This window comes from Oncorhynchus tshawytscha, linkage group LG05 (genome assembly GCF_018296145.1).
Source record: "Oncorhynchus tshawytscha isolate Ot180627B linkage group LG05, Otsh_v2.0, whole genome shotgun sequence".
In the NCBI taxonomy this organism is placed as follows: domain Eukaryota; kingdom Metazoa; phylum Chordata; class Actinopteri; order Salmoniformes; family Salmonidae; genus Oncorhynchus; species Oncorhynchus tshawytscha.
Window position 1 is genome coordinate 75257087 of NC_056433.1, and position 18077 is coordinate 75275163.

At 48.2% G+C, this 18077-nt stretch overlaps 1 protein-coding gene across 1 annotated transcript in view; it reads right to left on the reverse strand.

Annotated features, from left to right (window-relative positions):
• Window positions 1-18077, reverse strand: part of sgip1a (SH3GL interacting endocytic adaptor 1a) — a 138869-nt gene that overhangs the window by 95568 nt on the left and 25224 nt on the right. Inside the window, 1 exon segment of the mRNA XM_042322357.1 lies at window positions 1391-1435. Within this exon segment, the coding sequence (XP_042178291.1) occupies window positions 1391-1435 (45 nt within the window).

The window sequence follows — 18077 nt, forward strand, 5'->3', positions numbered from 1 at the left end:
AGGGGAACGTCAGGGTCCTGACGGTCTGGGTGTTCATATTACTGTACTACTACAGAGGGGAACGTCAGGGTACTGACGGTCTGGGTGTTCATATTACTGTACTACTACAGAGGGGAACGTCAGGGTACTGACGGTCTGGGTGTTCATATTACTGTACTACTACAGAGGGGAACGTCAGGGTCCTGACGGTCTGGGTGTTCATATTACTGTACTACTACAGAGGGGAACGTCAGGGTACTGACGGTCTGGGTGTTCATATTACTGTACTACTACAGACGGGAACGTCAGGGAACTGACGGTCTGGGTGTTCATATTACTGTACTACTACAGAGGGGAACGTCAGGGTACTGACTGTCTGGGTGTTCATATTACTGTACTACTACAGACGGGAACGTCAGGGAACTGACGGTCTGGGTGTTCATATACCCAACACACTGGGCTAACTAGGTCTGAATGATGCCATTATCATGCTTAAATACAGGTAAATGAGCAGTAATATTGTCAAAATCAATAGAAAGATAAATATAAGATAAGTCCATAGAATCAGAATGGCTTATTAGACTAGATAATATTTCTACGGATAAGTCACTGTTACAAATAGAGGATGAATTTTTTAAATAGATAATGGATTATATGAACAAATCGGAACAGGTAGAATAAATGTATTAAATGAATCGTGTGTTTACAGAATGCATAAATAACACTTCTCTCTCTCCATCACCGCAGACTGATTATGTCATCAACATAAAGGGCCATACATGCGTTTAAGAACGGACAGAATGTAACGTGTGTTTTCAACACAAGGTGACTGTGACAGATCAATCTGTCCACAGCATGTACACATGAACTAACGCAGCTATACCTAAGGTTGAAAATGGCCTTCAAACACAACGCGAGCGACTGGTCGCGCATATACATGCTACAGCAGAACACACCGTGTTAACCGTGTGTGTGTGTGTGTGTGTGTGTGTGTGTGTGTGTGTGTGTGTGTGTGTGTCTGCGTGTGTCGCTCCATACAAATAGAATTTATACAAGCTAGCCAGCTGGCCCATAAGCCCTTCCGCACAATAAAACCAAATAATCTTTATGACGGGAAGGGAAGAGGGGGAGAGAGAAAAAACACACCGTGTTCAATTAGCTGGGCCATTGTGTTGGCATGGTAGGGAGAGACATTCTCAACGGTGGCTGTGCCCTTCCCACTGAATGACAGGCAAGATCACTGGAATGCATGCACTCAAAATAGCAGGGCAGCTTATGACATTTGAAACTGCCAAACACACACGCACACACACAAACACACACACACACACACACACACACACTGCTAGCAGATGAGACACCGTTGAGGAGGCGGATAAATAAATAGAGAATCAATGAAAATGTGTCTTACCTTCCATCATGATTGCAGATTTGCATTCCTCTATCTCCAAGGAGCCTGAAAAGACAGCAGGAGGGGGAGAGAAGCCCCTGGTTAGCAAATGATAAACTAGAACACAAAGCCTAGTGCCACGGATAACACCCAGCCTCAAACACCCCCACACGTCGTCTGTCAACTGGCCCAGGGTCCATGCACCGCGGCTGGGCAGAGAGGTGGGGCTGGCTGGGCACTGTGCCGATCGGTAGCCCGAGAGAGGCAGGGGCTGGGGCTTAGGCCATAGATGCTGCTACTAACCTACACAATCAGCTGAGGATGCTGAGGAAGAAAAAAAGCTATTCTAAAAAGATTAGAAAAAGAGGGGGTAAAGAGGGAGGGACGGGGTGGAGAAGGCAGAGTGAGAGAGAAAGAGGGAGCGATGCTTGCTGAGGTCACAGCTGCTCTCAGCCAATCCCTAAGGTTCTCTGCAGAGTCACATGGCATTTAGCTTGCATCTTCTGACAGCCTGGCCCTACTAGTAACCTCTCTCTTTCCCGCCCTCACACACATTCTCACACACCCACTCACACTCAAACGTAAGCATGTTAACGCATAGAAAACACACACCCCTCCCCTGCCTACCTTGTGACGCTGAAGTATCTGGACTCTGCTGGGCGATGAATGAGATTAATGATTTGCTCGTTGCCAGAATAACGAGCAGGTTGAAGTGAATTGACAGCCCATGTTGAGGACACACTCCCCAACACACTCACCCCCTGATGTTGGTTACAGAATAGATGTATGTATTTCCCCTCCTAGCTGGTATATATATTTTTCTGTAGGTTGACAGTATTTTAAAATCTCTATTTTCACAGTGTTCTGCCTTCTCTCTGCTACTCCCTCCCACTGTTTTTGCTCTGCCTGCTGGCTCAGTATGACTGCTCTCCCTCTCTGCCTCTCTCTATCCCTCCATTCCTCCCAACCACCCTCTCTCTGACCCTCCCTTTCTCTCTCCCTCTCCACTGCCACTGGGGATAATAATAAATCATTGTGACTTCAGGGAGGCCAATGCTGTGTACAGCTGCCCCTCTAGACTCAACAGTTGAACAGTTGAACAGCCCAACAGTTGAAGGAGCTACCGCTGCTACCACTACAACCATTATGCTACTACTTCTACCACTGCTGCAACCGTTCAGCTACTACTACTACCACTACTAATACCACCGCTACTGTTCTGCTGCTACTACTACTCCAACCACTACTGTTCTGCTACTAGTAGCACTGCTACCATTCTGCTACTTCTACTACTACAACTACTACCGCTGCTATCGTTCTGCTGCTACTACTACCATCACTGCTACCGTGCTACTACTACTACTACTGCTTCTATTACTGTTCTGCTACACCTACCGCTGCTACCACTATTACTACCACCGCTACCATTCTGCTGCTGCTGTTACCACTACTACAACTACTACCACCGCTGCTACCGTGCTGCTGCTACTGCTACTGCAACCATTTTGCTGCTGCTGCTCCTACTACTACCGCTGCTACCGTTCTGCTACCACTACTACTACTACAATTAAAGCTGCTACCATTCTGCTGCTACTACTACTACTGCTACCGTTCTACTACTACTACTGCTACCGTTCTACTGCTACTACTACCACTGCTACCGTTCTGCTGCTACTACTAAAACTGCTACCGTACTGCTGCTACTACTACCACTGCTACCGCTACTACTACTGCTACCGTTCTGCTGCTACTACTACTACGACTACCGTTATGATGCTACTTCTACCACTGCTACAGCTACTACTACTGCTACTGTTCTGCTGCTGCAGTTACCACTACTACAACTACTACCACCGCTGCTACCGTGCTGCTGCTACTGCTACTGCAACCTTTCTGCTGCTGATGCTCCTAATACTACCGCTGCTACCGTTCTGCTACTACTACTACTACAACAATTACAACTGCTACCATTTTGCTACTACTACTACCACTGCTACCATTCTGCTACTACTACCACTGATACCGTACTGCTGCTACTACTACCACTGCTACCGCTACTACTACTGCTACCGTTCTGCTGCTTCTACTACTACTACTACTGTTTTTCTGCTACTACTACTACCACGGCTACTGTTCTGCTGCTGCTGCTACTACTACCGCTGCTTCCATTCTGCTGCTACTACTACTACCGCTGCTTCCGTTCTGCTGCTGCTACTACTACCTCTGCTACCATTCTGCTGCTACTACTACCGCTGCGACCGTTCTGCTGCTGCTACCACTACCGCTGCTACCGTTCTGCTGCTGCTACTACTACTATTATTACTACTACCGCTGCTACCCTTCTGCTGCTGCTACTACTACTACTACTACTACTCCTACTATTACTACTACTACTACCGTTCTGCTACTACTGCTACCGCTGCTACCATTCTGCTGCTTCTACAACCACTGCTACCGTTCTGCTGCTGCTACTACCGTTCTGCTGCTACTACTGCCACTGCTACCATTCTGCTGCTGCTACTACTACTACTACTACCACCGTTCTGTTGCTGCTACTATCACTGCTACCGTTCTGCTGCTGCTACTATCACTGCTACCATTCTGCTGCTACAACTACCACTGCTACCATTCTGCTGCTACTACTACAACTGCTACCTTTCTGCTGCTGCTACTACCGTTCTGCTGCTACTACTACCACTGCTACCGTTCTACTGCTGCTACTACTACTACTATTACTACTACCGCTGCTACCGTTCTGCTGCTGCTACTACTACTACTATTACTACTACCGCTGCTACCGTTCTGCTGCTACTACTACCACTGCTACCCTTCTACTGCTGCTACTACTACTAGTATTACTACTACCGCTGCTACCGTTCTGCTGCTGCTACTACTACTACTACTACTACTACCGTTCTGCTGCTGCTACTACTACTACTACTACTACTACCGTTCTGCTACTATTACTACTACTACTACAGTTCTGCTACTACTGCTACTGCTGCTACCGTTCTGCTGTTTCTACTACCACTGCTACCGTTCTGCTGCTGCTACTACTACTAGTATTACTACTACTGCTGCTACCGTTCTGCTGCTACTACTACTACTACTACTACTACTACTACCGTTCTGCTGCTGCTACTACTACTACTACTACCGTTCTGCTACTATTACTACTACTACTACCGTTCTGCTACTACTGCTACTGCTGCTACCGTTCTGCTGTTTCTACTACCACTGCTACCGTTCTGCTGCTGCTACTACTACTACTACTACTACTACTACCGTTCTGCTGCTGCTACTACTACTACTACTACCGTTCTGCTACTATTACTACTACTACTACCGTTCTGCTACTACTGCTACTGCTGCTACCGTTCTGCTGTTTCTACTACCACTGCTACCGTTCTGCTGCTACTACTACTACTACTACTACTACTACTACCGTTCTGCTGCTGCTACTACTACTACTACTACCGTTCTGCTACTATTACTACTACTACTACCGTTCTGCTACTACTGCTACTGCTGCTACCGTTCTGCTGTTTCTACTACCACTGCTACCGTTCTGCTGCTGCTACTACTACTACTACTACTACTACTACCGTTCTGCTGCTGCTACTACTACTACTACTACTACTACTACTACCGTTCTGCTACTATTACTACTACTACTACCGTTCTGCTACTACTGCTACCGCTGCTACCGTTCTGCTGTTTCTACTACCACTGCTACCGTTCTGCTGCTGCTACTACCGTTCTGCTGCTACTACTACCGTTCTACCGTTCTACTGCTGATACTACTACTACTATTACTACTACTGCTGCTACCATTCTTCTACTACTACTACTACTGTTACCGTTCTACTACTACTACTACTGTTACCGTTCTACTACTACTACTGTTACCGTTCTACTACTACTAATGTTACCGTTCTACTACTACTACTACTACTACTACTGTTACCGTTCTACTACTACTACTACTACTACTGTTACCGTTCTACTACTACTACTACTACTGTTACCGTTCTACTACTACTACTACTACTACTACTACTACTACTCTTACCGTTCTACTACTACTACTGTTACCATTCTACTACTACTACTGTTACCATTCTACTACTACTACTACTACTACTCTTACCGTTCTACTACTACTACTACTGTTACCGTTCTACTACTACTACTACTACTACTACTAATGTTACCGTTCTACTACTACTACTGTTACCGTTCTACTACTACTAATGTTACCGTTCTACTACTACTACTACTGCTGTTACCATTCTACTACTACTACTACTACCTTTCTACTACTACTACTACTACTACTACTGCTGTTACCGTTCTATTACTACTACTGCTGTTACCGTTCTACTACTACTACTACTGTTACCGTTCTACTACTACTACTGCTGTTACCGTTCTACTACTGCTACTACTACTGTTACTGTTCTACTACTACTACTACTACTGCTACTACCTTTCTTCTACCGCTGCAACCGTTCTACTACTATCTCTGCTACCACTACTGCTGCTGCGGCTACCCTTTCTTCTACTACTGCTGCTGCTGCTACTACCACTGCTACCGTTCTGCTGCTACTACTGCCACTGCTACCGTTCTGCTGCTACTACTACTACTACTACTACCGTTCTGCTGCTACAACTACCGCTGCTGCTACTACCACTGCTACCGTTCTGCTGCTACTACTGCCACTGCTACCGTTCTGCTGCTACTACTACTACTACCGTTCTGCTGCTACAACTACCGCTGCTAACATTCTGCTGCTACTACTACAACTGCTACCTTTCTGCTGCTGCTACTACCGTTCTGCTGCTACTACTACCACTGCTACCGTTCTACTGCTGCTACTACTACTACTATTACTACTACCGCTGCTACCGTTCTGCTGCTGCTACTACTACTACTACTACTACTCCTACTATTACTACTACTACTACCGTTCTGCTACTACTGCTACCGCTGCTACCATTCTGCTGCTTCTACAACCACTGCTACCGTTCTGCTGCTGCTACTACCGTTCTGCTGCTACTACTGCCACTGCTACCATTCTGCTGCTGCTACTACTACGACTACTACCACCGTTCTGTTGCTGCTACTATCACTGCTACCGTTCTGCTGCTGCTACTATCACTGCTACCATTCTGCTGCTACAACTACCGCTGCTACCATTCTGCTGCTACTACTACAACTGCTACCTTTCTGCTGCTGCTACTACCGTTCTGCTGCTACTACTACCACTGCTACCGTTCTACTGCTGCTACTACTACTACTATTACTACTACCGCTGCTACCGTTCTGCTGCTGCTACTACTACTACTATTACTACTACCGCTGCTACCGTTCTGCTGCTACTACTACCACTGCTACCCTTCTACTGCTGCTACTACTACTAGTATTACTAGTACCGCTGCTACCGTTCTGCTGCTGCTACTACTACTACTACTACTACTACCGTTCTGCTGCTGCTACTACTACTACTACTACTACCGTTCTGCTACTATTACTACTACTACTACAGTTCTGCTACTACTGCTACTGCTGCTACCGTTCTGCTGTTTCTACTACCACTGCTACCGTTCTGCTGCTGCTACTACTACTAGTATTACTACTACCGCTGCTACCGTTCTGCTGCTGCTACTACTACTAGTATTACTACTACCGCTGCTACCGTTCTGCTGCTGCTACTACTACTAGTATTACTACTACCACTGCTACCGTTCTGCTGCTGCTACTACTACTAGTATTACTACTACCGCTGCTACCGTTCTGCTGCTACTACTACTACTACTACTGTTACCGTTCTACTACTACTACTACTGCTACTACCTTTCTTCTACCGCTGCAACCGTTCTACTACTATCTCTGCTACCACTACTGCTGCTGCGGCTACCCTTTCTTCTACTACTGCTGCTGCTGCTGCTGCTACTACCACTGCTACCGTTCTGCTGCTACTACTGCCACTGCTACCGTTCTGCTGCTACTACTAATGCTGCTGCTACTACTACTGCTGCTGCTGCTGCTACTACTGCTGCTGCTGCTGCTGCTTCTAATGCTGCTGCTGCTGCTTCTAATGCTGCTGCTGCTGCTTCTAATGCTGCTGCTGCTACTACTACTGCTGCTGCTGCTGCTTCTAATGCTGCTGCTGCTGCTTCTAATGCTGCTGCTGCTACTACTACTGCTGCTGCTACTACTACTACTGCTGCTGCTACTACTACTACTACTGCTGCTGCTACTACTGCTGCTGCTGCTTCTAATGCTGCTGCTGCTACTACTACTGCTGCTGCTACTACTACTACTAATGCTGCTGCTACTACTACTGCTGCTGCTGCTGCTACTACTGCTGCTGCTGCTTCTAATGCTGCTGCTGCTACTACTACTGCTGCTGCTGCTACTACTACTACTGCTGCTGCTACTACTAATGCTGCTGCTACTACTACTACTGCTGCTGCTACTACTACTACTGCTACCTTTTCTGCTGCTACCATTTCTTCTACTACTACTGCTGCTGCTAGTACTGCTAATGCTGCTGCTACTACTACTGCTGCTGCTGCTGCTACTACTGCTGCTGCTGCTTCTAATGCTGCTGCTGCTACTACTACTACTGCTGCTGCTACTACTAATGCTGCTGCTACTACTACTACTGCTGCTGCTACCTTTTCTGCTGCTACCATTTCTTCTACTACTACTGCTGCTGCTAGTACTACTGCTAACTTTTCTGCTGCTACCATTTCTTCTTCTACTGCTGCTGCTACCATTTCTTGTACTACTTCTGCTACCATTTCTTGTACTACTGCTGCTACCATTTCTTCCACCACGATGCCATCTGGCCCTGGAGGGAGTAGAGGAGGGAGGGAGATGTGTGTACCGCTACTCTCAGCCTGCCACCAGCGAGAGGGGTATAGGGAGAGATGGAGCGAGAAAAGGAGGGAGGGAGGGAGGGTGGGGAGAGATAGAGAGATGTGTGTGTGTGGATGGAGGCTGGTGATTCATTTTACATGAGGGGGTGGGTGAGAGCCAGAGTAAAGGATGACCGCTCCACTACACGCTTTCCGTTGCTATCAGGGTCATGTCAATGTGATGTTATACCTGCTTCACAGAGTGAGTGGTTTTGAGAGCGGAGGAGCAGAGCGGAAGAGCATCTTTATTGTATTCTTCCCTACTGAAATGTAACATATTCATCGATCATGCAAAAGTACAGTGTAATCAATAGCTTTGGTCCAGTTTTTCGCAAGTACTAATTCAATTGTTGCTTGTGGTTATACTAATTGATCCTCTAATTACACAAGTTGATTTTCTTTACATTGTGAAAATAGTCAATGTAGCTAGCTAGTGTCACATTCTGACCTTAGTTCCCTTTTTATGTCTTTGTGTTCGGTTGGTCAGGGCGTGAGTTGGGGTGGGTAGTCTATGTCCTTTTTCTATGTTGTTATATTTCTATGTGTTTGGCCTAGTATGGTTCTCAATCAGAGGCAGGTGTCGTTCGTTGTCTCTGTGTCACGCCCTGGTCAAAGTATTTTGTGTTTATCTTTATGTATTTGGTCAGGCCAGGGTGTGGCATGGGGTTTTTGTAATTGTGGTGTGTTTGTCTTGGGGTTTTGGTGGTGGTATTGGGATTGTAGCTTAGTGGGTTGTCTAGCAAAGTCTATGGCTGTCTGGAGTGGTTCTCAATCAGAGGCAGGTGCTTATCGTTGTCTCTGATTGGGAACCATATTTAGGCAGCCATATTCTTTGAGTTTGTCGTGGGTGATTGTCCTTAGTGTCTTACTTGTACTCTCTGTTAGTTTGTACTAGATAGGCTGTTTTCGGTTTTCATTACGTTTATTGTTTTGTAGTGTTTAGTGTTTAGTCGTGTTTACGTTTTGTTTAATAAATATGGATCGCAATCGACACGCTGCAGTTTGGTCCGACTCTCCTTCATCACCACTAGAAAACCGTTACAGAATCACCCACCACCAACGGACCAAGCAGCGTGTTAACAGGCAGGAGCCACAGGAGAGGCAACAGAGGCAGCAGCAGCAGGAGCAGCAGCAGCTGCAGTGGGAGAGGCTGCACCACCTGGAGAAATGGACATGGGAGGAAGAACTGGACGGTAAAGGACCCTGGGCTCAGCCTGGAGAATATCGCCGCCCCAAGGAAGAACTGGAGGCGGCGAAAGCTGAGAGGCGCAGATATGAGGAGGCAGCACGGCGTAGCGGATGGAAGCCTGAGAATCAGCCCCAAAAATTTCTTGGGGGGCTCAGGGAGAGTGTGGCAGAGTCAGGAGTCAGACCTGAGCCAACTCTCCCTGTTTATCGTGAGGAGCCAAGGAGGAGACCAGAACCAGAGACTGTGAAGGAGTTAATGGGGAAATTGGAGGAGAGAGAAATGAGGGAGTTGCTGTGTTGGTGCTTTTTGCATGGAATTCGCCCGACGGAACGTGTTGGGGATTTGATGGCACCTGGGTTAGCGCTCCATACTCGTCCTGAGGTGCGTGTTAGTCGGCTGGGCTGATGAAGTTGGTGCCAGCCTCACGCACCAGGCCTCCTGTGCACATCCCTAGCCTTGCACATCCTGTGCCAACACTGCTCTCAAGATCTCCAGTACGCCTTCACGGTCTAGCCCATCCTGTGCCACCTCCACACTCCAGTCCTCCGGTAGCAGCTCCCCGCACCAGGCTTCCTGTGCGTGTCCTCGATCCAGTACCACCAGTTCCAGCACCATGCACCAGGCCTTCAGTGTGCCTCGCCTGTTCAGCGCAGCCAGCGCTTTTCTCCTCTCCTGCGCTGCTGGAGTCTCCCGCCTGTTTAGCGCAGCCAGAGCCTTTCTCCTCTACAGCGCTGCCGGAGCCTCCCGCCTGTTCAGCGCAGCCAGAGCCTTCCTCCTCTACAGCGCTGCCGGAGTCTCCCGCCTGTTCAGCGCAGCCAGAGCTGCCAGCCTGCATGGAGAAGCCAGAGCTGTCAGTCCGCATAGAGCAGCCAGAGCTGTCAGTCTGCATGGAGCAGCCAGAGCTGTCAGTCTGCATGGAGCAGCCAGAGCTGTCAGTCTGCATGGAGCAGCCAGAGCTGTCAGTCTGCATGGAGCAGCCAGAGATGTCAGTCTGCATGGAGCAGCCAGAGCTGTCAGTCTGCATGGAGCAGCCAGAGCTGTCAGTCTGCATGGAGCAGCCAGAGCTGCCAGTCTGCAAGGAGCAGCCAGAGCTGTCAGTCTGCATGGAGCAGCCAGAGCTGCCAGTCTGCATGGAGCAGCCAGAGCTGCCAGTCTGCATGGAGCTGTCAGTCTGCATGGAGCAGCCAGAGCTGCCAGTCTGCATGAAGCAGCCAGTCTGCATGGAGCAGCCAGAGCTGCCAGTCTGCATGGAGCAGCCAGAGCTGTCAGTCTGCATGGAGCAGCCAGAGCTGCCAGTCTGCAAGGAGCAGCCAGAGCTGTCAGTCTGCATGGAGCAGCCAGAGCTGCCAGTCTGCATGGAGCAGCCAGAGCTGCCAGTCTGCATGGAGCTGTCAGTCTGCATGGAGCAGCCAGAGCTGCCAGTCTGCATGAAGCAGCCAGTCTGCATGGAGCAGCCAGAGCTGCCAGTCTGCATGGAGCAGCCAGAGCTGCCAGTCTGCATGAAGCAGCCAGAGCTGTCAGTCTGCATGGAGCAGCCAGAGCTGCCAGTCTGCATGGAGCTGCCAGTCTGCAAGGAGCAGCCAGAGCTGTCAGTCTACATGAAGCAGCCAGTGCTGTCAGTCTGCAAGGAGCCGTCAGTCTGCAAGGAGCTGTCAGTCTGCAAGGAGCTGTCAGTCTGCAAGGAGCTGCCAGTCTGCAAGGAGATGTCAGTCTGCAAGGAGCTGTCAGTCTGCAAGGAGCCGCCAGTCTGCCCAGCGCCGCCAGTGCCGCCAGTCTGCCCAGCGCCGCCAGTGCCGCCAGTCTGCCCAGCGCCGCCAGTGCCGCCAGTCTGCCCAGCGCAGCCAGTGCTCCCAGTCTGCCCAGCGTCACCAGTCTGCCCAGCGTCGCCAGTCTGCCCAGCATCGCCAGTCTGCCCAGCGTCGCCAGTCTGCCCAGCATCGCCAGTCTGCCCAGCGCCGCCAGTCTGCCCAGCGCCGCCAGTCTGCCCAGCGCCGCCAGTCTGCCCAGCACCACCATCCAGCCAGGAGCTGGTAGATCTATCTACCTGCCTGAGCTTCCTCTCACTCCTGAGCTTCCTCTCACTCCTGAGCTTCCTCTCACTCCTGAGCTTTCTCTCACTCCTGAGCTTTCTCTCACTCCCGAGCTTCCCCTCAGTCCCGAGCTGCCTCAGTCCCGAGCTGTCCTTCAGTCCCGATCTGCTCCTCAGTCCAGTGGGGTTCTGGGTGAGGACTACTAGGCCATGGTCGGCGGCGAGGGTGGACTATCCAGGGACGAAGGGAGAGGGGACTAAGACATTAAATGAGTGGGGTCCACGTCCCGCGCCGGAGCCGCCACCATGGACAGACGCCCACCCGGACCCTCCCTATTGTTTTGAGGTGCGTTCGGGAGTCCGCACCTTAGGGGGGTTCTGTCACGCCCTGGTCAAAGTATTTTGTGTTTATCTTTATGTATTTGGTCAGGCCAGGGTGTGGCATGGGGTTTTTGTAATTGTGGTGTGTTTGTCTTGGGGTTTTGGTGGTGGTATTGGGATTGTAGCTTAGTGGGTTGTCTAGCAAAGTCTATGGCTGTCTGGAGTGGTTCTCAATCAGAGGCAGGTGCTTATCGTTGTCTCTGATTGGGAACCATATTTAGGCAGCCATATTCTTTGAGTTTGTCGTGGGTGATTGTCCTTAGTGTCTTACTTGTACTCTCTGTTAGTTTGCACTAGATAGGCTGTTTTCGGTTTTCATTACGTTTATTGTTTTGTAGTGTTTAGTGTTTAGTCGTGTTTACGTTTTGTTTAATTAATATGGATCGCAATCGACACGCTGCAGTTTGGTCCGACTCTCCTTCATCACCACTAGAAAACCGTTACACTCTGATTGAGAATCATACTTAGGTAGCCTGTTTTCCCCATTTTGGTTGTGGGTGTTTGTTTTCTGTTTTGTGTCTGCACCAGACAGAACTGTTTCGGTTTCATTTCGGTCTCTTGTTGTTTTTGTCATTCAGTGTTCTGTTCTATTAAATAATCATGAACACTCACCACGCTGCGCTTTGGTCCTCACCTTCTTCCACCAACGAAAACCGTTACAGCTAGCTATAGTTTGTGTTAGATAGTACCTTCTTGATTTCATAAATCTTTTTAAAATAACCAGTGGTGTCTAGTGGAGGCCATATGCAACCAAAATAAACGGTATGTCTCATTATTTAAATACACAAGATAGAATGAACGTGCAATCGTCAGCCATCGAGAATTTAACCTCAGCGATTATTGAGCTTGGATGCTGCAATTGGACGTGACGTAACGCGAGCGCAACAAGGGCAGTATAGCAGCTTTCATTGATTTCAAAGGAAGCATTCCCTCAATGGCTGATGGCTGACGGCAATGTCGGACGCCCGATGGCTATAGTGTAGCAGGGCCGTAATGGAGCAAAAACAAAGAGTGAAAGAGAGCGATGGGGGAGAAAGTGAGAGAGATGGGGAGAAAGAGAGACAGATGGGGGAGAAAGAGAGAGAGATGGGGGAGAAAGAGAGAGATGGGGAGAAAGAGAGACAGATGGGGGAGAAAGAGAGAGAGATGGGGGGAGAGAAGAGAGAGAGATGGGGGAGAAAGAGAGAGAGATGGGGAGAAAGATGGGGAGAGAGAGATGGGGAGAAGAGAGAGAGATGGGGAGAAAAGAGAGACAGAGAGAGACAGGGGAGAAAGAGAGAGATGGGGAGAAAGAGAGACAGATGGGGAGAAAGAGAGAGAGATGGGGAGAAAGAGAGAGATGGGGAGAAAGAGAGAGATGGGGAGAAAGAGAGACAGATGGGGAGAAAGAGAGAGAGATGGGGGAGAAAGAGAGAGAGATGGGGGAGAAAGTGAGAGATGGGGGAGAAAGAGAGAGATGGGGAGAAAGAGAGATGGGGAGAAAGAGAGAGAGAGAATTGGGAGAGGGAGCGAGAGGATGTTTATGTTTCTGGCTGTGGAGCAGAGACTGAGCTGCAGGACAGACTGACAATTAGCCTAGCACTGCTGATGTCTCCATAACAACAGAGCTACTGTAGTAATACAAATAGTATTACACAACAAATGATTAACTCACTTGCAGCTGCAGAATATACTAAATCTATAAATGATTAGGATTTAATTACGGATGTAAGCTAGGTTTCTTAAAACAGGAAAACATAATGAGAGACACATGCTGTCACACTTTAAAATGAGCCAGTCATGTGCTTCCTTATGCACAATGCATTCTCCCCAGTCATGCTCAGGTCCATGTGAAATGCTCTCTCTTTCCCTCCCTTTTCCTCCCTTGCCAAATTCATTGCTTGCACCTCTCCCCCTCATTAAGCCATGGCATGCTCCCTCCCCCTGTACAATTAACAGCCAGCAAATGCTTCCTGAGAGGAGTCCCCTGCTATATCCGTCCCTCCCTCCCCCTAGCTCTGCCAGACAAGGTCGCTTCTCTCCTCCACTGCCCCCCAGTGCTCAGGAGATTAAGCCGCCAGCCAGTGAAATGTGAGAAGGGGGGAGGGAGTGAAGGGAGAATTTTCTATATAACACCTGAAGCTCTAAGCCATGTTATGATTGTGGATGCATAGTGGCATCGAGAGAAGAGATTAAATGCCGAAGTTCACTCTGAGAAGACTGGACACTTCCAATCAGCACCAAGGGGGCTAGGAAACTGGCACCTTAACCACCAGGGACTACTACAACATGATACAAAGAAACACGCAAGACAACCGAGAGAGGAAAGAAGAGACAAGAAGAAAAGTTTAAAAAAAGGAGATGATCCTGGGCTTAAAGAATAGAGGATAGGAAAGAACAGATGATGAGGGCATAAGAGGAAAAGGGTGAGTGGAGAAGAGATGAGATGGGAGGAGAGAACAGGAAAGCAGAGGGAGTGCCATAGATATCTCCATAGAGATTTAGAGCGGAAGCCTACCATTCCCTGAGCTCTACTCCAGTGTTCTAGCCATAGAAATACAATTACTAGAATGGACAAAGCCCCTCAGAACATGGCAGTTCCTGTGTCTGTTGACAGGGCTGTGAAGGAGATTTACACTGGTTAACAGAGAGGCCTGTGGAATCACTGTTACAATAACAGCCTACACCAAGCATGCGTATTGACGCATGCTTACTCCGGCCCAGGAGAGCTACAGGCCAGGGTATGCAGGCATTTGTTCCAGCCCAGCTCTAAAACACCTGATTCAACCAATGATGGTCTAAATTGAAGAAGTAATTAATTGATTAGTTGAGTCACATGTTTTTTATGTTATTTTTTAAATGTAAGTATTTATTCAGGGGAGCCCAATTGAGAACAGGGTCAAATCCACAATGATGCCCTGTGTACAAAACATTTCACAATCAAGAAAAGAAACATTCCAAATAAAACCAAAATAATAATATATATTGATTGATTACAATCAATCAAAACAACTGCAGTCCTAAAATGCCCTAGCGGCAACAGGGAGTCAAGATCCAATAGTTTTGCAGGTTATACCAACAATGGGGGCACTAAAACTAAAGAAGGATTTACTTAAATTGGTAGAGAGAGACCAGAGCCACCTCAATAGTTAAGCAACCCTTTCGAACAGGTTTGGTAGCTTATTCTTTTATACCTTAGTTAGGGCTGGGCTGGTACAAAAGCCTGCATGTGCTGTTCCTCTCCGGGATGGGAGTTTGGGCCCAAGCAATAGACAGATAATGGTTCAGAGGGTTACCAGCACTCTGCTCAACTACAATACAGTCCAATAGCCAGTAAGAGGAGCTCTGAACATAGCCAGGCCAGAAAACACACAGACAGGGAGAGAATGATAACAGGAGAGAGAGAGAAATTACTTAGAAAAGGAAACAAGAGAGAGATATGAAGAGACAAAGCAGAGAGGAAAGAATAGGAGAGAGAAGAAAACTGGGTGATATTTGCCCTCTGTTTTCTCACCTCATCTATCCATTGTCTAGCCCTTTCTAGTGCAGTTCTACCCTCTCTGGGACCTGACTGTGTGACAGTGACAAACTTTATTAGCTCCTGACCCGTTTCTACTGCAGCTAGACTAGAGGATCCTTTAAGGACAGGAGCAGATCCCAGGGACACTGTTCTGTTACCTCTCTACCTCTAGCGGTAGGCCAGTAACCAAAAAGTTGTGGGTTCGAGTCATATGTGAAAAATGTCAATGTGCACTTGAGCAAGGCACTTAACCCTAATTGCTTGTGTAATTCACTCTGGATAAGAGTTGTGGAAGTCGGAAGTTTACATACACTTAGGTTGGAGTCATTAAAACTCCTTTTTCAACCACTCCACACATTTCTTGTTAACAAACTATAGTTGAGGGGTATGTATACACACACAACTCACAGAGTAACGGGTACATGTGGAGGGGTATGTATACACACACACAACTCACAGAGTATCGGGTACACGTGGAGGGGTATGTATACACACACAACTCACAGAGTAACGGGTACACGTGGAGGGGTATGTATACACACACACAACTCACAGAGTAATGGGTACATGTGGAGGGGTATGTATACACACACATCTCACAGAGTAACGGGTACATGTGGAGGGGTATGTATACACACACACAACTCACAGAGTAACGGGTACATGTGGAGGGGTATGTATACACACACACAACTAACAGAGTAACGGGTACATGTGGAGGGGTATGTATACACACACAACTCACAGAGTAACGGGTACATGTGGAGGGGTATGTATACACACACACAACTCACAGAGTAACGGGTACACGTGGAGGGGTATGTATACACACACACAACTCACAGAGTAATGGGTACATGTGGAGGGGTATGTATACACACACATCTCACAGAGTAACGGGTACACGTGGAGGGGTATGTATACACACACACAACTCACAGAGTAACGGGTACATGTGGAGGGGTATGTATACACACACACAACTCACAGAGTAACGGGTACATGTGGAGGGGTATGTATACACACACACAACTCACAGAGTAACGGGTACACGTGGAGGGGTATGTATACACACACACAACTCACAGAGTATCGGGTACATGTGGAGGGGTATGTATACACACACAACTCACAGAGTAACGGGTACACGTGGAGGGGTATGTACACACACAACTCACAGAGTAACGGGTACATGTGGAGGGGTATGCATACACACACACAACTCACAGAGTAACGGGTACACGTGGAGGGGTATGTATACACACACAACTCACAGAGTAACGGGTACACGTGGAGGGGTATGTACACACACAACTCACAGAGTAACGGGTACACGTGGAGGGGTATGTACACACACAACTCACAGAGTAACGGGTACATGTGGAGGGGTATGCATACACACACACAACTCACAGAGTAACGGGTACACGTGGAGGGGTATGTATACACACACAACTCACAGAGTAATGGGAACACGTGGAGGGGTATGTATACACACAACTAACAGAGTAACGGGTACATGTGGAGGGGTATGTATACACACACAACTCACAGAGTATCGGGTACATGTGGAGGGGTATGCATACACACACACAACTCACAGAGTAACGGGTACACGTGGAGGGGTATGTACACACACACACATCTCACAACTCACAGAGTAACGGGTACACGTGGAGGGGTATGTATACACACACAACTCACAGAGTAACGGGTACACGTGGAGGGGTATGTACACACACACACAACTCACAGAGTAACGGGTACACGTGGAGGGGTATGTATACACACACACACACAACTAACAGAGTAACGGGTACACGTGGAGGGGTATGTATACACACACACACACACACACACACACAACTCACAGAGTAACGGGTACATGTGGAGGGGTATGTATACACACACACACAACTCACAGAGTAACGGGTACATGTGGAGGGGTATGTATACACACACACAACTCACAGAGTAACGGGTACATGTGGAGGGGTATGTATACACACACAACTCACAGAGTAACGGGTACACGTGGAGGGGTATGTATACACACACACACAACTAACAGAGTAACGGGTACATGTGGAGGGGTATGTATACACACACACAACTCACAGAGTAACGGGTACATGTGGAGGGGTATGTATACACACACACAACTCACAGAGTAACGGGTACATGTGGAGGGGTATGTATACACACACACAACTCACAGAGTAACGGGTACACGTGGAGGGGTATGTATACACACACAACTCACGGAGTAATGGGAACACGTGGAGGGGTATGTATACACACACACAACTCACAGAGTATCGGGTACATGTGGAGGGGTATGTATACACACACAACTCACAGAGTAACGGGTACACGTGGAGGGGTATGTACACACACAACTCACAGAGTAACGGGTACATGTGGAGGGGTATGCATACACACACACAACTCACAGAGTAACGGGTACACGTGGAGGGGTATGTATACACACACAACTCACAGAGTAACGGGTACACGTGGAGGGGTATGTACACACACAACTCACAGAGTAACGGGTACACGTGGAGGGGTATGTACACACACAACTCACAGAGTAACGGGTACATGTGGAGGGGTATGCATACACACACACAACTCACAGAGTAACGGGTACACGTGGAGGGGTATGTATACACACACAACT